The sequence below is a fragment of the Pantherophis guttatus genome, chromosome 18, assembly GCF_059756535.1.
Source record: "Pantherophis guttatus breed Tessera chromosome 18, ASM5975653v1, whole genome shotgun sequence".
In the NCBI taxonomy this organism is placed as follows: Eukaryota; Metazoa; Chordata; class Lepidosauria; order Squamata; family Colubridae; genus Pantherophis; species Pantherophis guttatus.
Window position 1 is genome coordinate 1,587,501 of NC_142080.1, and position 23,231 is coordinate 1,610,731.

General features: G+C 42.1%; 3 protein-coding genes across 3 annotated transcripts in view; 2 read left to right on the plus strand and 1 right to left on the minus strand.

Annotated features, from left to right (window-relative positions):
• Positions 1 to 4,785: 4,785 nt before the first annotated feature.
• Positions 4,786 to 5,783, plus strand: LOC148111492 (uncharacterized). The gene is made up of 2 exons (XM_087880841.1): positions 4,786 to 4,821; positions 5,170 to 5,783. Exon 2 carries the CDS (start codon positions 5,179 to 5,181, stop codon positions 5,659 to 5,661), a length of 483 nt encoding a protein of 160 aa, XP_087736967.1. The 5' UTR covers positions 4,786 to 4,821; positions 5,170 to 5,178; the 3' UTR covers positions 5,662 to 5,783.
• Positions 5,784 to 9,259: 3,476 nt separating this feature from the next.
• Positions 9,260 to 10,465, minus strand: LOC148111493 (uncharacterized). Its single transcript, XM_087880781.1, has 2 exons — positions 10,430 to 10,465; positions 9,260 to 10,083 (listed from the first exon to the last, which is right to left on the minus strand). Exon 2 carries the CDS (start codon positions 10,072 to 10,074, stop codon positions 9,580 to 9,582), a length of 495 nt encoding a protein of 164 aa, XP_087736907.1. The 5' UTR covers positions 10,075 to 10,083; positions 10,430 to 10,465; the 3' UTR covers positions 9,260 to 9,579.
• A 2,579-nt stretch (positions 10,466 to 13,044) lies between these two features.
• LOC132712540 (uncharacterized) overlaps positions 13,045 to 23,231 on the plus strand; it is a 28,429-nt gene continuing 18,242 nt past the window's right edge. Inside the window, exons 1-3 of the mRNA XM_087881172.1 lie at positions 13,045 to 13,546; positions 14,986 to 15,045; positions 17,817 to 18,041. Coding sequence (XP_087737298.1) covers positions 13,045 to 13,546; positions 14,986 to 15,045; positions 17,817 to 18,041 — 787 coding nt within the window. The remainder of the gene's footprint in view (positions 13,547 to 14,985; positions 15,046 to 17,816; positions 18,042 to 23,231) is intronic.

Sequence of the window (23,231 nt, forward strand, 5' to 3'; positions counted from 1 at the left end):
TTCTCTTTTTCCTGTCTGAACTCCCAGAGCCAAAGTGGAGTTCTAAGCAGTATTTATATTTGTGTTCCTTTTGCCCTTGTTATTGTTGGTCTAGGTTGTTGATTATCAACTTTTTAGAGAATTGTCTGTTAAATTCTTCCTACATCCTAATTAAAGTTCAAACTGCACTTTAAGCTTCTTGTCTCCTTCAAGTTTTGTTCCATTTCTCACTCACTGCAAACCATGGTTTGCTTATTTAACAGAGCCCCACCTGTTGGATTGGCAGAGCACTCTAAACTCCATCCATCATATATATATATATATAAGCAAAATATCACTCAAGCATCATCACAAAATCTCCAGAATCCTAAAGCCTACAAACTTGAAATTTGCCATGTATGTTCCTCTTGCCTTCTAGGTGCTCACTAAGAAAGGATTTTTCAAAATAACCATCACAGCATTAGTATTTCCTATATTATTATTAACACGCTCTGATGCTAAGGAGTTCTACTCCCCCTCCCCATCTCAAATGAAATCTGTTCCAAATGCAAAACACAAGCAGAGGAGAGGAGTTTCAGTTTTACTTTCACATCAGCAAGCAGGATAGGGGAGGCTTCTGTGGGACAAGGCTGATGGGAGAGAAGGGGGATAGGATAGGGGAGGCCTTTGTGTGGCAAGCCAGAGGGAGAGAAGAGGATAGGATAGGAGACATTTCTGTGGGGCAAGTCTGAAGGAGAGAAGGGGAGAGGAGAGATCATAGCTACTCATTAATTTTCAAGCTGTAAGTGTCGATTTATCAAGCCCCATCACATAGTTTCGTAGCGGAGCACGAGTATTCAGCTAGAGTTTTATATGCAGAAGGCTGTGAAATTCAAACCCAAAACACAAACATGTCTACATGATGGCTTAGCTTGATGTATAAAATCTAGCCATTATGAGAACAGATTGACTGGGAGAATTCTTAGACCAGACAAATGAGAAGATATTCTATGAACTTCTTGCTTGGGACCTTCTGGTATAAATTCATCCTGTATGGTGTAAAAACCAGCAGATTCCGTCTCAGATTCAGACTCCGACGGGGGCATGATATTATCCATTTTGAATATATAGTGGAAAGAGGAAACTTTCTCCTTTATATTTCCCCTACTGGATACCAGCTGATTTTTTAAAATGTTATTATCAAAATAGTTATTCTTTTTCTTTTAAAAAGGATTTTGATAGAGATGACTAGACAGTCAGTTAGCCCATAAACGCTTATGTCTTATTTTATATTATGTTGTTTATGTTACATTGCGTTTCATCTTCGGTTTTATTTTATGTTATGTTATATTTTATGTTATATGCTACATTTGATGCTATGTCGTGCTATTTATTAAATTTACATGCCGCCCATCCTGCTAGCGAGATGCGAGAAAATCTTAGAGAGGTGTGGTAAAAACACATTTAGTGGTAAGATGCCGTGTGAAGCCAATTAGAAATGTTGTCGCTCTGGATCCTCTACACACATTCTTGGAATCAAAACCACCCACTGGGTGTTCTTCCCTAGAGGGATTTAACTAGAACTCCCAGCCTCCCAGCCACGATGAAAGAACCTTCTAGAACCATAGTCCAGCATTAATTATTGATTTGGGGTTTACGTGGTTTCCCATTTCTGTTTCTAATATTGAGCCACAGATGCAACAGTTTTAGATACTGAACATGTTGGCTGTTACAAGGAAGAGGACATCAAAATTCCAAAGAAAACCCAACAAACATGGAATAATATGACTGGAGATTTATTGAAAAGGGCAATAAAATGACACAGTGGGTGAAAAAGCCATGAATTTCAGAGAGAAAAGGAGGTGGGTCCTGAGCAGTTCAAAGGACGGGGAGAAAACAGGGAGAAAAAAAAGCAGAAAGCCCAAACCTTCTACAGAAAGTCTTCCAGTCCAAATCTTCTCAATCCAAGACCAGCAGAAGCAGTCTCATCATTCCTGTAACCGTGAGGATCCGTTTCTTGGGTTCTACCTGTCCATCAGTAACAACAAGGGATCAAAGTGACATTTCCACGGCCGCCCTGAAGATTCCTTCCACCGAGCAATCCTCTACTTGGGGCCATGGGCCTTCCCAGGATGCCGGCTCCAGGGGCAGCACATGGTGTGTGGCCTCCAACGGCAACAGGCTCACAGCTGGCTGAGAGGATGGGACCAGGGATGGTCACAACAAAAGAAGGAGGCTGGATCACGACTTCTGCAGGTGGAATTTGGTTGACGCAGGAGGGGATGACTCCAGACAGGGTTCCAAGTTCTCCAGAACTGATGCCTCCTCCAAAAAGACCACCTTGAAGGCCACCCATGCTTCCTCCATGAAGGCCACCCATGCTTCCTCCTTGAAGGCCACCTCCAAGACCTCTACCACTAAGGCCAAGGCCAAGGCCACCAGCGGAGCCACCAGAAGATCCAAGACCAAACTGTGGGGTGGAGCAACCAGCTGGGATGACGCAGGATGGAATACAGGAAGCCATTGCTGAAATCTGGAAACAAGGTCAAGAAGGAACCAAGTCAAAGCAAAGGAGAAGAAACCAAATGCATGTATATTCCCTGTTTCTCTTCTACCAGTTTCCCCAGATCAGCTAATTTTTCCAGCTGTTCCTCCTGAGACACAAAAACTCACTTTATCCAGGGATTTTAGGAGAAGATACCAAGTGTGAAAAATTTCAGCTACCAATTTTGGAAGGTCAAGAAGGAACCAAGTCAAAGCAAAGGAGAAGAAAATGAATGCATGTATATTCACCGTTTATCATACTTCTCTCCTACCAGTTTCCTGAGATAAACTCTGTTAATTTTTACAGCTGTTCCTCCTAACAGACAAAAATTCACTTTATCCAGGGATCTTAGAGGGAGATACCAAGTGTGAAAAATTTCAGCTTCCGAGCTGGTCATGACAACACAAGCACAGAGCTTATTTCATAAAAGATGTTGATGTTGCAAAGAATCTGAAGACTTCATTGGATCCTCAAGCATACTTTAGCTATCCCACCACTTTCCTACACAAACCCAGAGAAGAAAAATGACCTTACCTGCTGTTTGAGGAGATGTTGCGAAGAGTAGAGAGTTGAGTGAAGCTGTTGGATTTTGGAACGAAGAGCTGGGTTTTTATACTCTTGTCTTGGCATCTTGACTGGTTTGCGCTGGTCAGACTCTGCCTCTTTTCCAGCTTAAAGGTTGTGTGAGCCACGGCTGTTTTTCTTTTCATGTGGGCAACCAAGCATCGCTCAGCAGAAAATACGGGAGAATTAAGCTGCCATCATGAAAAAATATCTATGAATCCATTTGCTTTATTTAATGTCCCTAATTTGTTGATTGGCATAGTGGTCAGGCTTGGCTGCTTTCAATTTGAGGGGAAGGAAAGAAGGAAGGGAGGGAGGAAGAGAGGAAGGGAGGAAGGAAGGAAATAGAACAATAAAAAGGGAGGGAGGGAGGGAGGAAGATAGGAAGGAAGGAAGGAAGGAAGGAAGGAAGGAAGGAAGGAAGGAAGGAAGGAAGGAAGGAAGGAAGGTGAACCAAAGTTATAATTCTTAAGGAAGCCTCAGAAATAATCCAACTACTTCAAAAACAATTCATTGAAGTCCCAAGGCGTCTCACACTTGGATGATTAGCAAAAATGTAGGTGTTAACATAAGAACATGATTGCAAAATGAGGCCACTTCAAAGAATTGGCCCATTAAGGATTTAACACGCTGAAAATTGCTTCGTAAGGAAGGCTGAATATATTTCAGGTGTCATAATAATCACCCCCAAAATCCGCATCTTAATTTTACTGCTCAACCTGCAACCAGAGTGAAGCTCAAATGACCAATTATGTTCCTGGAATAACAAGAAACGGGGACATCTCAAATACCTATTTCTTTAGTTTCCTGGATTCCTGCATTGGGGGGCCTCAAATTTTATCCTGCCCTCCTGGATCTATCAGAGAGGATTGAGTAAATTGTCTTTGAACCCAGATCAGGAAACTGCAATGAATAACTGCTTTGTTTGTTTGGTCAAATGCCTCCCTAAGGAACCGAATTGAGTTGAATAATTTTATTTGGCCAAGTGTGATTAGACACACAAGGAATCGGTCTCTGGTGCAAGGCTCCTTCCAGTATTACAACTTTGGGTGACGCAGTCCCAGGCTGCATTTATAGAGGGACAGAATCAAAATCATAAACACAGCCATTGCTTTACTTAATGGTCAAATTGCCGTTCCCAATTTCGGTGCTGCATAAGGACAACGTAGAGGCGTAAAATGAGACCTAAAGAAGATCAACCTGCAAAGCATCACTGCCCACCTTTTAAGCAATGTTTGGATTGAAATCATAAAAAGAGAGTTATCCATAATATGTCTGATCAATGCAGGAAGTTACTTTTATAATCTTTATAATCTTGTGGAAGTACAAATCCCATTGATAGCCACGCTGCCTACAAGGCAGTTTCTTCTGAGCTGTCAGAAGAAATTTGGGAGGGTTTAGATGATTCCTTCAACCTCAGGGTATTTGTATTTCTTTTTTTTCCTTCCCCAGCGTTTAAATCATAGGAAACACGAAGGTCAATGCAAGCCAAGAGGAAGATGAAAGGAAGTGGCTGATGGGTTATTAGCCTTCTCTGATGGCACCTTAATTCTGCTGAGTTCTTAATAAAACTATTCTGACTCAGGAAAATGGGTAAAAATGGGTGTTGCAAACTAAGCTCATCAGAGAAAAGAGGTGGCATCATAGACATTTGAGGATCCTGGCAGAATGGTATAAAAGCCCTGGCCTCTTCTGGAATCTCAACAGCTTCACTTGAGTTCTCCTATCTTCACAAGAAGATCTCAGAAGAAGAGGTAAGAGGCCATGGTTCTTGGAGGAATGTCCATGCTTAGCTAATGTGTGCTTGAGGATCCAGTGAAGTCTTCAGATTCATCACAAGGTCAACACCTTTTGTGAAAGTGGTTCTGTGCCTGTGTGGTCATGACCAGCTTAGTCTTCCAAAATTGGTAGCTGAAATTTTTGGTATCTCCTCCTAAGATCCATGGATAAAGTTTTTTTTGTCTTAGGAGGAAGAGCTGTAAAAATTAGCAGAGTTTATGTCAGGAAACTGGTAGGAAAGAAGTATGATAAATGGTGAAGATACATGCATTCATTTTCTTCTCCTTTGCTTTGACTTGGTTCCTTCTTGACTTTGTTTCCAGATTTCAGCAATGGCTTCCTGTACTCCATCCTGTGTCATCCCAGCTGGTTGCTCTACTCCACAGTTTGGTCTTGGTTCTTCTGGTGGCTCCGCTGGTGGCCTTGGCCTTGGTGGTAGAGGTCTTGGAGGTGGCCTTCAAGGAGGAAGCATGGGTGGCCTTCAAGGAGGAAGCATGGGTGGCCTTGGAGGTGGTCTTTTCGGAGGAGGCATAAGTTCTCGAGAACTTGGAACCCTAGCTGGAATCAACCCACAACCCATCAACCAGATCCCACCTGCAGAAGTCGTGATCCAGCCTCCTTCTTTCGTTGTGACCATCCCTGGTCCCATCCTGTCCGCCAGTTGTGAGCCTGTTGCCATTGGAGGCAACGCACCATGTGCTGCCCCTGGAGCTGGCATCCTGGGAAGGCCTTTGGCCCCGAGTAGAGGATTACTTGGAGGAAGGAATCTTCAGGGTGGCCTTGGAAATGTCACTGTGATCCCTTGTTGTTACTGATGGACAGGTAGAACCCAAGAAACGGATCCCCACGGTTACAGGAATGATGAGACTGCTTCTGCTGGTCTTGGATTGAGAAGATTTGGACTTGAAGACCTTCTATAGAAGGTCTGGGCTTTCTGCTTTTCTCTTCCTGTTTTTCCCCTGTCCTTTGAACTGCTCAGGACCCACCTCCTTTTCTCTCTGAAATTCATGGCTTTTGTACCCACTGTGTTGTTTCATTGCCCTTTTCAATAAATCTCCAGGCAAATCATTCACGTCTCTTGGTTTTTCTTTGGCATTTTTGATCTCCTCTTCCTTGTAGCAAGATGGAGAAAATGTAGAATACAACAGACCAAGTGGGGAGTTCACACAGTATCTCAAAATCTGATGTTTCATTCATTCATTCTGTCAGCGTTCCAAATTAGGCTTTCTTCCAGCGCTGACATAACAAGTTGAAGCAGAAAGAGCGGAAGCTTGATTTATTGCTGAGATGAACTTTTACCTAGTTTTGTATATACAGATAGGGTTTCCTGGGAGACGAGTGTGGGGGCTGCATTCCTGTGAAAAGAACGTGCCGGGATGTAGAGATGGATCTGTATGATGGCCAATGGGACGTTGGGGCTGGAGAGCGGAAGAGGAGGGGGTTGGAAGGAGGGGCCAGTTTGGCTGCAATTTGAGTCAGAAATGTCGGATTCTGCTATGCTTAAAAATAAAATGTTTCATTAGACAGCTTGCGCTTGAGAATGAAGTTTATTCAAGATAGCACCGAAACCTGACACATTCATTCATTCATTCATTCATTCATTCATTCATTCATTCATTCATTCTTGGCTAGAGCAAAGTCTTCATGAATAATAGAGTTGGAACTGACCTTGGAGGTCTTCTAGTCCAACCCCATTCATGTCTGCAAGAGCATAAGACCATCATCTGCTCAATCAACTCAGATATAAGATAACTTTTTTATAACGAAAAGATAGCTTTTATTGTCATTATTTTACTGTGAGCATACTTTTTAAAAATGAAATTCTGTTGCCTGCTCTTCAAGAAAAAAATTGTGTATCTATCCAAACACATACACAGCACACACATACACAGGCTACATACCATATACACATGCTATTTTCCGACTTACAAGATTCTAATAATGGAGCTTTAGGGAACAGTCAGATAAGAGGCAACCTAGTCCTCAGCTGCATAACGGGTAGAGAAAGAAACTCAGAAAGGAACTACTTTAACATCTCAGAATGTATAAAGGAGACAGTTGTAGATCTGTACTTTTAGAACTGCAAAATTCTGTTAATGTAGCCTTACAATAAAGTAGAGTTAGTTCATGTTTTCCTGTCTAGTCAACCTGGGAAGGCTTGCAGAAATACTTTCCATGTCTTCAACCATGCATGTAATAATATCCTTCCCTTCAGCTTTGTGAAAAATTGCAACTTGGTCATAAGCTTCCAAGCTTTTGAGAGACCCTAAGAATCCCTGGAGTTCAGACTATGTCTCTCCACATAAATCAAAGCCCGTCACCACATTCCTTTTCTTCCTGGTTGCCATTAGCACCCACCCTTGTCTTTATGGTCATGAGATCTAGGAACTTGGGTTTATGAGAGCACCAGAAGCATTGGGTGCTCCCATGAGAGTAGAGAGCAGCATGGAAGCTGCATTCCCAGGTCAAACTTTCTTGGACTTGGCACACCTGTAGATTGGAGAAAAGTCAGAATTAATTTTCTTCCTATGGCCCTTGTGAGAAGACTTTAGATCACTATTAGTCAACCTCAGCAACTTTGTGTGGACTTCAACTCCCAGAATTCCCCGGCCAGCAGGAATTCTGGGAAATGGAGTCCACGCTTCTTAAGATGTACAAGAGACTTGAGATGTACGTGATGATTAATTCCCTGTCAAGCCACCTTCTCACTCTCCTTCGTTCATTGCCATCTTTTGAAAAAGGAGAAGATGAATAGTTGGACAAATTGCGTCTCTTTAATTGGTGTGAGGAAAGCACCCTTTGATTATGCTTACTCCAAGCCAAAGAAATGCACATATCCCTGCAGGCTAAGAACACATTCCTGAATCAAGAAGTCAAACAGAACTCTGTTTGATTTACTTGTCTATTTATTGACCTATTTACCTTCTGGTCCCTCTGAGCCCCCATGCTTTGCAACACCAGGTAAAATTCAACCCGTGTTGAGGTCCCCACAGAGTTTCTCATCCTTAGAAGAGGCTGAAAGAATGAAAGGCCTCTGAATGAATTCATGTTATGTGATATTGAAATACCGAGCCTTAATTTAACCTGCCTTCAGGTTACCTGCTATCCAGTGATTTGAAAAATTATTTATTTATTTATTTATTATATTTCTATACCGCCCTTCTCCTGCGGGACTCAGGGCCGTGTACAGCCAGGATAAAACATAGCATATAAAATTTAAAAACATTTAAAAAAAACAATTAAATAATTTTGGCCCGAATTTAAAACAACCCAATTAAAACCGAAATTCGATTAAAAAACTGAGAGGATGGGATCAAGCCAGTCCAGCTAGATGGAACAAGAAAATAAATTAAGATAACTTTTATTGTCATTTTTTTTTTTGTGAGCACACTGGCGCCTATATGTATATACCTGCACCTGTATGTATGTATGTATGTATGTATGTATGTATGTATGCATGAATATATGCATGCATGCATGCATGTATATGTATGTATGTACAGTAGATCACAGAAGGACATTATCACTTAGGGGTGTACTCACTTTTGTAGCCAGCAGTTTAGACATTAATGGTTGTGTGTTGCGTTATTTTGAGGGGATAGCACATTTACACTGTTATACAAGCTGTACACTCACTACTTTACATTGCAGCCAAGTGTCATTTCTTCAGTGTTGTCACAGGAAAAGATATACTTAAATATTGGCAAAGTGTACTCACTTCTGTGATATAATGTTTGTATGTATGTATGTATGTATGTATGTATGTATGCATGTATGTATTAATCACTGTCCATTTTGAATACATAGTGGAAAGAGGAAACTTTCTCCTTTATATTTCCCCTACTGGATACCAGCTGATTTTTTTTAAATTATCAAATTATTATCAAAATGGTTATTCTTTTTTTTTAAAAAAAAGGATTTTGATAGAGACGACTGGACAGTCAATTAGTCCATAAATGCTTATGATATGTTTTATGTTATGTTATGGTTTAGGTTACATTATGTTTGATGTTATGTTTTATTTTATATTATGTTACATTTTACAGGTTCGTTTTTATGCTTCGTTGCGCTATTTATTAAATTTATGCTTTTTGCCACCCTTTCTGCTATCGTGGTGTGAGAAAAGCTTAGTGAGGTGTGGTAAAAATGCATTTAGTGGTAAGATGCCCTGTGAAGTCCGTTGTTTGGTTAGACATTTTGTCACTCTGGATCCCCTATCTACATTCTTGGAATTAAAACCACCCACTAGGCGTTCTTCTCCAGAGGGGTTTTTACTAGAACTCCCAGCCTCCCAGCCATGATGAAAGAACCTTCTAGAACTATACTTCATTCATTAGATTTGGGGTTTACGTAGTTTCCCTGTTTCTCTTTCTAATTCTGAGCCATGGATGCAACAGTTTTAGATGCTGGACATGTTGGCTGTCTTTCTGCAAGGAAGTAGAGATCCAAAATTCCAAAGAAAAACCAAGAGACATGGAATGATGTGCCTGGAGATTTATTGAAAAGGGCAATGAATCAACACAGTGGGTGAAAAAGCCATGAATTCCAGAGAGAAAAGGAGGTGGGTCCTGAGCAGTTCAAAGGACGGGGAGAAAACAGGGAGAAAAAAAGCAGAAAGCCAGGACCTTCTATAGAAGGTCTTCCAGTCCAAATCTTCTCAATCCAAGACCAGCAGAAGCAGTCTCATCATTCCTGTAACCGTGAGGATCCGTTTCTTGGGTTCTATCTCTCCATCAGTAAGAACAAGGGATCACAGTGACATTTCCAAGGCCGCCCTGAAGATTCCTTCCACCGAGCAATCCTCTATTTGGGGACATGGGCCTTCCCAGGATGCCAGCTCCAGGGGCAGCACATGGTGTGTTGCCTCCAATCGCAACAGGCTCACAGCTGGCTGAGAGGATGGGACCAGGGATGGTCACAACGAAAGAAGGAGGCTGGATCACGACTTCTGCAGGTGGGATCTGGTTGATGGGTTGTGGGTTGATTCCAGCTAGGGTTCCAAGTTCTCGAGAACTTATGCCTCCTCCGAAAAGACCACCTCCAAGGCCACCCATGCTTCCTCCTTGAAGGCCACCCATGCTTCCTCCTTGAAGGCCACTTCCAAGTCCTCTACCACCAAGTCCAAGGCCACCAGTGGAGCCACCAGCGGAGCCACCAGAAGAACCAAGACCAAACTGTGGAGTAGAGCAACCAGCTGGGATGACGCAGGATGGAGTACAGGAAGCCATTGCTGAAATCTGGAAACAAAGTCAAGAAGGAACCAAGTCAAAGCAAAGGAGAAGAAAACGAATGCATGTATCTTCACCATTTATCATACTTCTCTCTTACCAGTTTCCTGACATAAACTCTGCTAATTTTTACAGCTCTTCCTCCTAAGATAAAAAACTTTATCCATGGATCTTAGGAGGAGATACCAAAAATTTCAGCTCCCAATTTTGGAAGACCAAGCTGGTCATGACCACACAGGCACAGAACCACTTTCACAAAAGGTGTTGACCTTGTGAAGAATCCGAAGACTTCACTGGATCCTGAAGTACATATTAGCTAAGCATGGACATTCCTCCAAGAACCATGGCCTCTTACCTCTTCTTCTGAGATCTTCTTGTGAAGACAGGAGAACTCAAGTGAAGCTGTTGAGATACCAGAAGAGGCCAGAGCTTTTATACCATTCTGCCAGGATCCTCAAATTTCTAAGACTCCACCTCTTTTCTCTGATGATCCTAGTTTGCAACACCATTTTTACCCATTTTCCTGAGTCAGAATAGTTTTATGAAGAACTCAGCAGAATTAAGGTGGTGTCAGAGAAGGCTAATAGCCCATCAGCCACTTCCTTTCGTCTTCCTCTCGGCTTGCATTGACCTTCATGTTTCCTTTGATTTAAAGGCTGGGGAAGGAAAAAAAAAGAAATACAAATACCCTGAGGTTGAAGGAATCATCTAAACCCTCCCAAATTTCTTCTGACAGCTCAGAAATTCTTGCTTGTAGGCAGCGTGGCTATCAATGGGACTTGTAGTTCCGCAAGATCAAAAGAGTAACTCCTTGGATTGATCCAACACATTTTTGCATCACTCCCTTTTATCTGATTTAAATCCAAACATTGTTTAAATGATGGGCAGGGATGCTTTGCAGGTTGATCTCCTTTAAGTCTCATTTTACACCTCCACGCTGTCCTTATGCAGCACCGAAATTGGGTCCGGCAATTTGGCCATTAAGTAAAGCAATGGCCATGTTTATGGTCCAGTTTTCGTTTTCCTCGGCTTTACAGATCTGGGAAGGTTTTCAACGTGAGGATTTGTCAAAAAATTACTGTTACTTTGCTGTTGTGACTGCAGACAGTCACTAAAACAGACAGTCGCTAAATGCGGATTACCTGTATTTTGTTTTGCATCCTTGTTTAGATAAGGTTCTTTTTCATATCCTTGAACTTTGACTGAAATAAAATGTTGTTTAACCAGATCCTTCTTGGAGATCACAGTAAAAATTGTGGAATTTGTGACATGTCACACATAGACTTCCAACCAGAACAATTAGAAACAGGGACAGTTTTCCCCTCCAAGCCATCACTCTGCCTAACACCTACTTCTCACAGGGCTGTATAATCGCTATGTGTATGTACTCGAGTAGTATGGCTGTAGGATTATTATTTAACAGAATAAGAGAGTTGGAAGGGACCTCGGAGGTCTTCTAGTCCAACCTTCCACTCAAGCAGGAGACACTATCTACCATTCCAGACAAATCTTCTCTTAAAAACCTCCTGTGATGGAGCAACTTCTTGTGTGTCTAATCACACTTGGCCAAATAAAATTATTCAACTCAATTCGGTTCCTTAGGGAGGCATTTGACCAAACAAACAAAGCAGTTATTCATTGCAGTTTCCTGATCCGGGTTCAAAGACAACTTACTCAATCCTCTCTGATAGATCCAGGAGGACAGGATAAAATTTGAGGCCCCCCAATGCAGGAATCCAGGAAACTAAAGAAATAGGTATTTGAGATGTCCCCATTTCTTGTTATTCCAAGAACATGTTTGGTCATTTGATCTTCACTCTGGTTGCAGGTTGAGCATTAAAATTAAGATATCAGATTAACAGAGTTGGAATGGACCTTATAGGTCATCTAGTCCAACTCTCTGCCTACGCAGGAGACCCTACACCATTTCTGACATGCAGATATTGGGGATGATTATTATGACACCTGAAATGTACTCAGCCTTCCTTACGAAGCAATTTTCAGCGTGTTAAATCCTTAATGGGCCAGTTCTTTGAAGTGGCCTCAATTTGCAAGTGTGTTCTTATGTTAACACCTAGATTTTTGCTAGTCATCCAAGCATGAGATGCTTTGGGACTTCAATGAATTGTTTTTGAAGTAGTTTGTATTATTTCTGAGGCTTCTTTAAGAATTACAACTTTGGCTCTCCCTTCCTTCCTTCCTTCCTTCCTTCCTTCCTTCCTTCCTTCCTTCCTTCCTTCCTTCCTTCCTCCCTTCCTCTTTTCCTCCCTCCCTTCCTTCTTTCCTTCCCCTCAAATTGAAAGCAGCCAAGCCTGACCACTATGCCAATCAACAAATTAGGGACATTAAATAAAGCAAAGAGATTCATAGATATTTTTTCACAATGGCAGCTTAATTCTCATGTGTTTTCCGGTGAGCAATGCTTGGTTGCCCACATGAAAAGAAAAACAGCCATGGCTCACACAACCTTTAAGCCGGAAAAGAGGCAGAGTCTGACCAGCGCAAACCAGTCCAGATGCCAAGACAAGAGTATAAAAACCCAGCTCTTCGTTCCAAAATCCAACAGCTTCACTCAACTCTCTTCTCTTCGCAACATCTCCTCAAACAGCAGGTAAGGTCATTTTTCTTCTCCGGGTTTGTGTAGGAAAGCGGTGGGATAGCTAAAGTATGCTTGAGGATCCAATGAAGTCTTCTGAGTCTTCTCAACATCAACACCTTTTGTGAAAGAGGCTCTGTGCTTGTGTTGTCATGACCAGCTCTTCCAAAATTGGAAGCTGAAATTTATCACACTTGGTATCTCCCTCTAAGATCCCTGGATAAAGTGAGTTTTTGTGTCTCAGGAGGAACAGCTGGAAAAATTAGCTCATCTGGGGAAACTGGTAGAAGAGAAAAGATGAATATACATGCATTCAGTTTCTTCTCCTTTGCTTTAACTTGGTTCCTTCTTGACCTTGTTTCCAGATTCCAGCAATGGCTTCCTGTATTCCATCCTGCGTCATCCCAGCTGGTTGCTCTACTCCACAGTTTGGTCTTGGTTCTTCTGGTGGCTCCGCTGGTGGCCTTGGCCTTGGCCTTGGTGGTAGAGGTCTTGGAGGTAGCCTTCAAGGAGGAAGCATGGGTGGCCTTCAAGGAGGAAGCATGGGTGGCCTTCATGGAGGAAGCATGGGTGGCCTTCAAGGTGGTCTTTTCGGAGGAGGCATCAGTTCTGGAGAACTTGGAACCCTGTCCGGAGTCATCCCCTCCTGCGTCAACCAGATCCCAGCTGCAGAAGTCGTGATCCAGCCTCCTTCTTTCGTTGTGACCATCCCTGGTCCCATCCTCTCAGCCAGCTGTGAGCCTGTTGCCGTTGGAGGCCACACACCATGTGCTGCCCCTGGAGCCGGCATCCTGGGAAGGCCCATGTCCCCAAGTAGAGGATTACTTGGAGGAAGGAATCTTCAGGGCGGCCGTGGAAACGTCACTGTGATCCCTTGTTGTTACTGATGGACAGGTAGAACCCAAGAAATGGATCCTCATGGTTACAGGAATGATGAGACTGCTTCTTCTGGTCTTGGATTGAGAAGATTTGGACTTGAAGACCTTCTATAGAAGGTCCTGGCTTTCTGCTTTTTTTCTCCCTGTTTTCTCCCCGTCCTTTGAACTGCTCTGGACCCACCTCCTTTTCTCTCTGAAATTCATGGCTTTTTCACCCACTGTGTTGTTTCATTGCCCTTTTCAATAAATCTCCAGGCACATCATTCCATGTCTCTTGGTTTTTCTTTGGAATTTTGGATCTCTACTTCCTAGCAGAAAGACAGCCAACATGTCCAGCATCTAAAACTGTTGCATCCATGGCTCAGAATTAGAAAGAGAAACGGGGAAACAACGTAAACCCCAAATCTAATGAATGAAGTATAGTTCTAGAAGGTTCTTTCATCATGGCCGGGAGGCTGGGAGTTCTAGTCAAAACCCCTCTGGGGAATAGTTGAGGGGAAAGTTGCTTTTCTCCTGAAGTAAGAATTTGGGGTTCTGCACCTTAAAGCTGAAGCAGCCCTGTTCTTGGATGTCTACAGGCAGGGCTAAGAAAGACCTGTGACTTAACCTTGGAGAAGTTGGATTTCATAGGGTTAGGGCCGATGTCAGCAACCTGCAGCTCCGGAGCCACATGTGGCTCTTTGGCAAGGTGACCAATCGTCCTCGTTTAGGGAGGACAGTCCTTCTTTTGTAAGTTCTGCCCTCTCTCGAAAGTTCTGAGTCCTTCGGGAGTAGGGCGGTATACAAATTAAATAAAATGAAAAATGAATGAAATGGGGGAGAGAGAGGGGAAGATAGAGAGGGAGAGGGGGAAGAGAGAGGCAGAGAAAAAGAGAGAAAAGGGTTTTGTGGTTCCTGGTGTTTTTAAAAAACTGGTTCTCTGCCCTAATGACCGGCTGGGTAGGCGTGGCTAAGGGAGGGTCATGTGACTGGGTGGGAGTGAGTGACGTGGAGTTAGCCCCACCCACCCAGGTTTTGTGGCTCCCTGTATTTGTTTTTTTGTGGGAAACGGATCCAAATAGGTCTTTGAGTGTTTAAGTCTGGGTTAGGGTCATTCCTTACATTAAACTTTAGGCTTAGGGGCAGCCATGGGGCCCAAGTTCTCACTTCCAATTTCCCCCCACTGCACAAATCCAGACCAAACCAATCCCCACATGGCTTCAGTCAGTCCATGCACAACCCAACACTGGATCCACCTGAGATCTCTGGATCTTCCTGCGTGAAGGAGACCACCATGAATATGGAGCTGATATTTTCTGAGCCACCATGGGCAATATCTCAGCAAGATTTCTGCTGAACAGCCTGACTTACAGCCCAAAGCAGAGTTGTTCTGGAGATGGACCTAAGCCAAGAGATGGATGGAGAACCATCAACCTTCTGCTTGTCTTCTCCTTCAAGCCATCGGTGGCAGTCAAACTCTCAAATCCAAGGTCCTTTCAAGATTTCCCTTTATGGAGGGTAGGAAGCTCAGAGTGCCTTCTGGCCTCTCCTGAGCCCCCATGCTTTGCCACAGCAGGTAAAACTCAACCCATGTTGAGGACCCCTCAGAATTTCTCATCCTTAGAAGAGGCTGGAAGAGGTGCCTCTGAATGAATTCGTGTTCTGTGCTATTGAAACACAGAGCCTTAATTCGTGTTGAAACAGAAGGTGAGGGCAATACCTTCAGGGCAGGTTAAAAAGCAGAGTTTTAGGGCATGGCACCTTTCAAATAATAATAATTATTAAAAGGTGCAAAACACTTGCTATGCGGCAATTTGAAAAGAAATTAAGATAACTGTCAGCACTCCAATGCTGACATAAGGAGGAGAAGAGGGGGCAGCTGGCAAGAGGATGCTTGACTTTTCACCTACTTATTTTCCCTGAAGATAATATTCCCTAGGAGATGGGATGGAAGGGGGGACATTCCTGTGAGCTGAAGTAGTAGATATGGGGAGAGTGATTTGGAAGATGGCCATGAGACGCAGAGAATTGGGGAACGGAAAGGGAAGGTTTGGGGTCAGGAAGTCAATGTTGGCTACGACGGAGTCGGGGACAGATTGTTGTGCTTAATAAATGAAAGATTTCATCAAAGACTATTTGTTTGGAAATGCAATTTATTTGAGACGACATCGCAACCTGACAATAACTTTTATTGTCATTTTTTTGTGAGCACACTGGCCCATATATATACCTGCACCTGTATGCATGTATATGTATGTATGTACAGTAGATCACAGAAGGACATTATCACTTAGGGGTGTACTCACTTTTTTTTTTTTTGGATTTTTTTTTAATTTTTAAACAAACTTACTTAAAAAACATAAAACCATCTTCAATTACAAACAAACAGTGTGTCGGTTGGTTACAAGTCTTTTGTGCCTCTTCACCATATTCATAGTTTACAGATTACCTAAATTCTCATATTATCGATCTAATATATATCTATGTATTATTGTCCTTATTAATCATTTATTTGACTATGACTATTTCTTCCTTCATTTTGTACAAAATATTCTAAGATTTGAGTTAATTTATATTGTAACATTCAGGTCATCATCCTAAATCGATCCAATAATAATACATCTTTATGTTATATTTTATAGAATTCTACAATTCTTGTATTATAAAGATCTCTACCATATTTCATTTCCATATTTTTTTATCTAACCATTGATAAAATAAATCCCATATCTTATAATATTGTTTATCTGCTTGTTCTCTGATTTCAAATGTCAATTTGCTCATTTCAGCACATTCCATGATTTTCTTAATAACTTCATCCTGCGTTGGTATTTTCTCATTTTTCCAGTTTTTAGCAAACACAATTCTAGCCGCTGTTAAAACATTCACAATAAGATTTCTCAATTCTCTATTATATATTTCAGGTACAATCCCCAATAAAAAAAAACTCTGGTTTAAAATCTATGTGTTTTTTTGTCATTTTTTCCAACCATGTGTAGATTTTAGTCCAGTATCTTTTAGCTTCTGCACACGTCCACATATGGTAATATGAGCCCGGTATCTGACGACATTTCCAACATTTTTCAGATTTATTCTTGAACATTCTGGCTATTCTCGCCAGGGGTAGATGCCACCTGTAAAACATCTTATATTTCCCCTACTGGATACCCGCTGATTTTTTAAAATTATCAAATTATTATCAAAATTATTATTCTTTTTCTTTTTAAAAAGGATTTTGATAGAGACAAATGGATAGTCAATTAGCTCATAAATGCTTATGACATGTTTTATGTTATATTATCGTTTAGGTTACATTATGTTTGATGTTACATTTTATTTTATATTAGGTTATATTTTACAGGTTCTTTTTTATGCTACGTTGTGCTATTTATTAAATTTATGCTTTTTGCCACCCTTTCTGCTATTGTGGTGTGAGAAAATCTTAGTGAGGTGTGGTAAAAATGCATTTAGTGGTAAGATGCCCTGTGAAGTCTGTTGTTTGGTTAGAGATGTTATCACTCTGGATCCCCTATGTACATTCTTGGAATCAAAACCACCCACTAGGCGTTCTTCTCCAGAGGGGTTTTTACGAGAACTCCCAGCCTCCCGGCCATGATGAAAGAACCTTCTAGAACTATACTTCATTCATTAGATTTGGGGTTTACGTAGTTTCCCCGTTTCTCTTTCTAATTCTGAGCCACGGATGCAACAGTTTTAGATGCTGGACATGTTGGCTGTCTTTCTGCAAGGAAGTAGAGATCCAAAATTCCAAAGAAAAACCAAGAGACATGGAATGATGTGCCTGGAGATTTATTGAAAAGGGCAATGAATCAACACAGTGGGTGAAAAAGCCATGAATTTCAGAAAGAAAAGGAGGTGGGTCCTGAGCAGTTCAAAGGACGGGGAGAAAACAGGGAGAAAAAAAGCAGAAAGCCAGGACCTTCTATAGAAGGTCTTCCAGTCCAAATCTTCTCAATCCAAGACCAGCAGAAGCAGTCTCATCAGTCCTGTAACCGTGAGGATCCGTTCCTTGGGTTCTATCTGTCCATCAGTAACAACAAGGGATCACAGTGACGTTTCCACGGCCGCCCTGAAGATTCCTTCCTCCAAGTAATCCTCTACTTGGGGCCATGGGCCTTCCCAGGATGCCAGCTCCAGGGGCAGCACATGGTGTGTGGCCTCCAATGGCAACAGGCTCACAGCTGGCTGAGAGGATGGGACCAGGGATGGTCACAACGAAAGAAGGAGGCTGGATCACAACTTCTGCAGCTGGGATCTGGTTGACGCAGGAGGGGATGACTCCGGACAGGGTTCCAAGTTCTCCAGAACTGATGCCTCCTCCGAAAAGACCACCTTGAAGGCCACCCATGCTTCCTCCTTGAAGGCCACCCATGCTTCCTCCATGAAGGCCACCCATGCTTCCTCCTTGAAGGCTACCTCCAAGACCTCTACCACCAAGGCCAAGGCCAAGGCCACCAGCGGAGCCACCAGAAGAACCAAGACCAAACTGTGGAGTAGAGCAACCAGCTGGGATGACGCAGGATGGAATACAGGAAGCCATTGCTGGAATCTGGAAACAAGGTCAAGAAGGAACCAAGTCAAAGCAAAGGAGAAGAAACTGAATGCATGTATATTCATCTTTTCTCTTCTACCAGTTTCCCCAGATGAGCTAATTTTTCCAGCTGTTCCTCCTAAGACACAAAAACTCACTTTATCCATGGATCTTAGGAGGAGATACCAAGTTTGATAAATTTCAGCTTCCAATTTTGGAAGAGCTGGTCATGACAACACGAGCACAGAGCCTCTTTCACAAAAGGTGTTGATGTTGAGAAGAATCTGAAGACTTCATTGGATCCTCAAGCACACTTTAGCTATCCCACCGCTTTCCTACACAAACCCGGAGAAGAAAAATATACTTACCTGTTCTTTGAGGAGATGATGCGAAGAGAAGAGAGTTGAGTGAAGCTGTTGGATTTTGGAAAGAAGAGCTGGGTTTTTATACTCTTGTCTTGGCATCTGGACTGGTTTGCGCTGGTCAGACTCTGCCTCTTTTCCGGCTTAAAGGTTGTGTGAGCCATGGCTGTTTTTCTTTTCATGTGGGCAACCAAGCATCGCTCAGCAGAAAATACAGGAGAATTAAGCTGCCATCATGAAAAAATATCTATGAATCCCTTTGCTTTATTTAATTATTCCCCGGATGATGTATGCAGTTCCAACTGAAATACGTACCGTGCTTTTGGATGGCGCGAGAAAAGGGAGAAAATAGATTGATATGGGTTAACAGCATATGTTTGTTACAGGATGCTAGTTACCGGAGATACAAATATAAAGGCATAATCTATCATATGTGTGTTATGCAAATAAAAGACATAATACGTGTTAGAGGAAACTAATGCTTACAGAATAACAAGTTTCTACTAATTCTAGTATACCAGCATATTATATTCCATTATTATTTATTATATCTATATTACCGTTTCCCTTCAGAAGGAAGGGAGGAAAGAAGGAGAACCAAAGTTGTAATTCTTAAGGAAGCCTCAGACATAATCCAACTACTTCAAAAACAATTCATTGAAGTCCCAAGGCGTCTCATACTTGGGTGATTAGCAAAAATGTAGGTGTTAACATAAGAACATGATTGCAAAATGAGGCCACTTCAAAGAATTGGCCCATTAAGGATTTAACACGCTGAAAATTGCTTCGTAAGGAAGGCTGAATATATTTCAGGTGTCATAATAATCATCCCCAAAATCTGCATCTTAATTTTACTGCTTAACCTGCAACCAGAGTGAAGCTCAAATGACCAATTATGTTCCTGGAATAACAAGAAACGGGGACATCTCAAATACCTATTTCTTTAGTTTCCTGGATTCCTGCATTGGGGGGTCTCAAATTTTATCCTGTCCTCCTGGATCTATCAGAGAGGATTGAGTAAGTTGTCTTTGAACCCGCATCAGGAAACTGCAATGAATAACTGCTTTGTTTGGTTAGTCAAATGCCTCCCTAAGGAACCGAATTGAGTTGAATAATTTTATTTGGCCAAGTGTGATTAGACACACAAGGAATTGGTCCCTGGTGCGAGGGTCCCTCCAGTATTACAACTTTGGGTATCCTTCCTTCCAACGCAGTCCCAGGCTGCATTCATAGAGGGATAGAATCAAAATCATGTGACATGATTAATAGCTAGAGTAAATGATAGAAATAAAGGGAATATTAATATATACATTTCTATTTGGATAGCTCAGCAGACTAATGCATTGTAATTTAACTCCAGCTGTCTGCAATTAGTAAGTTCGAATCTTGCCAGGCTCAAGGTTGAACTCAGCCTTCCATCCTTTCTAAGGTAGGTAAATTGAGGACCCAGTTTGTGGGGGCAATAAGCTGACTTTGTAAAAATATACAGAAGTATGAAGGCTATTGCTTAACGCATTGTAAGCCGCCCTGAGTCTCCGGAGAAGGGCGGCATATAAATCATTTTTTTTAAAAAAATGATAAAATGAAAGTAACAATGAGAAATAGGTGGAATACTTGAATATTGATAGATTGTTATCTAATATGGATGTGTATTGCTATTAGGAATACATAAGTTGGTTGAATGTATGTATAATAATGTTTCACCCGATCCGTTTTATTTGTATCGGAATGCAATGGCGACCCAGGTTCCACCTTGTCCATGCATTGATTTGACATTTTTATCAATCAAGATAGAATCAAGATCATGTGATATTTTAATACCACTTTATAAGGCCTTGGTAAGACCACACTTGGAATATCACATCCAGTTTTGGTGTTAAAAAAATGTTGTGACTCTGGAAAGAGTGCAGAGAAGAGCAACAAAGATGATTAGGGAGCTGGAAGCTAAAACATACGAAGAACGGTTGCAGGAACTGGGAATGGCTAGTTGAATGAAAAGAAAGATTTAGGGGTGACAGGAGAGCAGTCTTCCAATATATAAGGGGGCTGTTCCACCTATTCTCCAAAGCACCTGAGGGCAGGACAAGAAGCAATAGGTGGGAAATAATCAGGGAGAGAAGCAATTTAGAAATAAAGAGAAATTTCCCAACAGTGAGAACAATTAATCAGTGGAACAACTTGCCACCAGAAGTTGTGAATGCTCCAACACTGGAAGTTTTTAAGAAAAGATTTGTCTGGAATGGTATATACGATCACTTCCTTGAGTGGAAGGTTGGACTAGAAGACCTCCCAGGTCCCTTCCAACTCTGTTATTCTGTTAAATAATATTGCTACAGTCATACTACTTGGGTAAATACACATAGTCAAACACAGCCATTGCTTCAATTAAAGAGTGAGTTTCCGGTCCCAATTTTGGTGCTACACATGGGCAATCTGTAGGCATAAAATTAGACTTAAATTGGGCCTCCTCTTTAAAAAATGTTTGGATTTAAATCAGATAAAAGGGAGTGATGCAAAAATGTGTCGGATCAATCCAAGGAGTTACTCTTTTGATCTTGCGGAACTACAAATCCCATTGATAGCAAGAATTTCTGAGCTGTCAGAAGAAATTTGGGAGGGTTTAGATGATTCCTTCAACCTCAGGGTATTTGTATTTCTTTTTTTTTCCTTCCCCAGCGTTTAAATCAAAGGAAACACGAAGGTCAATGAAAGCCGAGAGGAAGATGAAAGGAAGTGGCTGATGGGTTATTAGCCTTCTCTGATGGCACCTTAATTCTGCTGAGTTCTTAATAAAACTATTCTGACTCAGGAAAATGGGTAAAAATGGTGTTGCAAACTAGGATCATCAGAAAAAAGAGGTGGAGTCTTAGAAATTTGAGGATCCTGGCAGAATGGTATAAAAGCCCTGGCCTCTTCTGGTATCTCAACAGCTTCACTTGAGTTCTCCTGTCTTCACAAGAAGATCTCAGAAGAAGAGGTAAGAGGCCATGGTTCTTGGAGGAATGTCCATGCTTAGCTAATGTATGCTTGAGGATCCAGTGAAGTCTTCAGATTCATCACAAGGTCAACACTTTTTGTGAAAGTGGTTCTGTGCCTGTGTGGTCATGACCAGCTTGGTCTTCCAAAATTGGGAGCTGAAATTTTTGGTATCTCCTCCTAAGATCCATGGATAAAGTTTTTTTGTCTTAGGAGGAAGAGCTGTAAAAATTAGCAGAGTTCATGTCAGGAAACTGGTAGGAGAGAAGTATGATAAATGGTGAAGATACATGCATTTGGTTTCTTCTCCTTTGCTTTGACTTGGTTCCTTCTTGACCTTGTTTCCAGATTCCAGCAATGGCTTCCTGTATTCCATCCTGCGTCATCCCAGCTGGTTGCTCTACTCCACAGTTTGGTCTTGGTTCTTCTGGTGGCTCCGCTGGTGGCTCCACTGGTGGCCCAGGACTTGGTGGTAGAGGACTTGGAAGTGGCCTTCAAGGAGGAAGCATGGGTGGCCTTCAAGGTGGAAGCATGGGTGGCCTTCAAGGTGGTCAATTCAGAGGAGGCATAAGCTCTGGAGAACTGGGCACCTTGGCTGGAGTCATCCCCTCCTGCATCAACCAGATTCCACCTGCAGAAGTCGTGATCCAGCCTCCTTCTTTCGTTGTGACCATCCCTGGTCCCATCCTGTCTGCAAGCTGTGAGCCTGTTGCCATTGGAGGCAACACACCATGTGCTGCCCCTGGAGCTGGCATCCTGGGAAGGCCTTTGGCCCCGAGTAGAGGATTACTTGGAGGAAGGAATCTTCAGGGTGGCCTTGGAAATGTCACTGTGATCCCCTGTTCTTACTGATGGACAGGTAGAACCCAAGAAACGGATCCTCACGGTTACAGGAATGATGAGACTGCTTCTGCTGGTCTTGGATTGAGAAGATTTGGACTTGAAGACCTTCTGTAGAAGGTCTGGGCTTTCTGCTTTTCTCTTCCTGTTTTTCCCCTGTCCTTTGAACTGCTCAGGACCCACCTCCTTTTCTCTCTGAAATTCATGGCTTTTTCACCCACTGTGTGGGTACTTTATTGTTTCATTGCCTTTTCAATAAAGCTCTAGGCACATAATTCCTTGCCTCTTGGTTTTCCTTTAGATTTTTGATCTCCTCTTCCTTGTAGCAAAGTGGAGAAAATGTAGAATACAGCAGACCAGGTGAGGTGTTCACACATTCCAAAATCTGATATTCCATCCATCCATCCATCCATCCATCCATCCATGGCTCAAAACAAAGTCTTCATCCATCCATCCATCCATCCATTCATTCACTCATGGCTTAGAGGATAGCATTCATTAATCCATCCATCAATTTATTCATTTATCCATCCATCCGTCCATCCATGAGTCAGAGCAAAGTCTTCATCCATTCATCCATTCATCCGTTCATCCATTCATCCATCCATCCATCCATCCATCCATCCATCTATCCATCCATCCATCCATCCATCCATCAATTCATCGATCCATTCATTCGTTTATCCATCCATCTGTCCATCCATGACTCAAAGCAAAATCTTCAGTCAGTCAATCAGTCAGTCAGTCAGTCAGTCAGTCATCCCTCAATCAGTCCATCCATCCATCCATCCATCCATCCATCCATCCATCCATCCATCCATTCACTCTTGGCTTAGAGGATAGCATTCATTCATTCATTCATTCATTCATTCATTCATTCATTCATTCATCCATCCATTCATTCATGGCTCAGAGCAAATTCAAATAGGGGATGGGAAGGAAAAATTTCAAAAATCTTACAGGAGCGGGGGAGT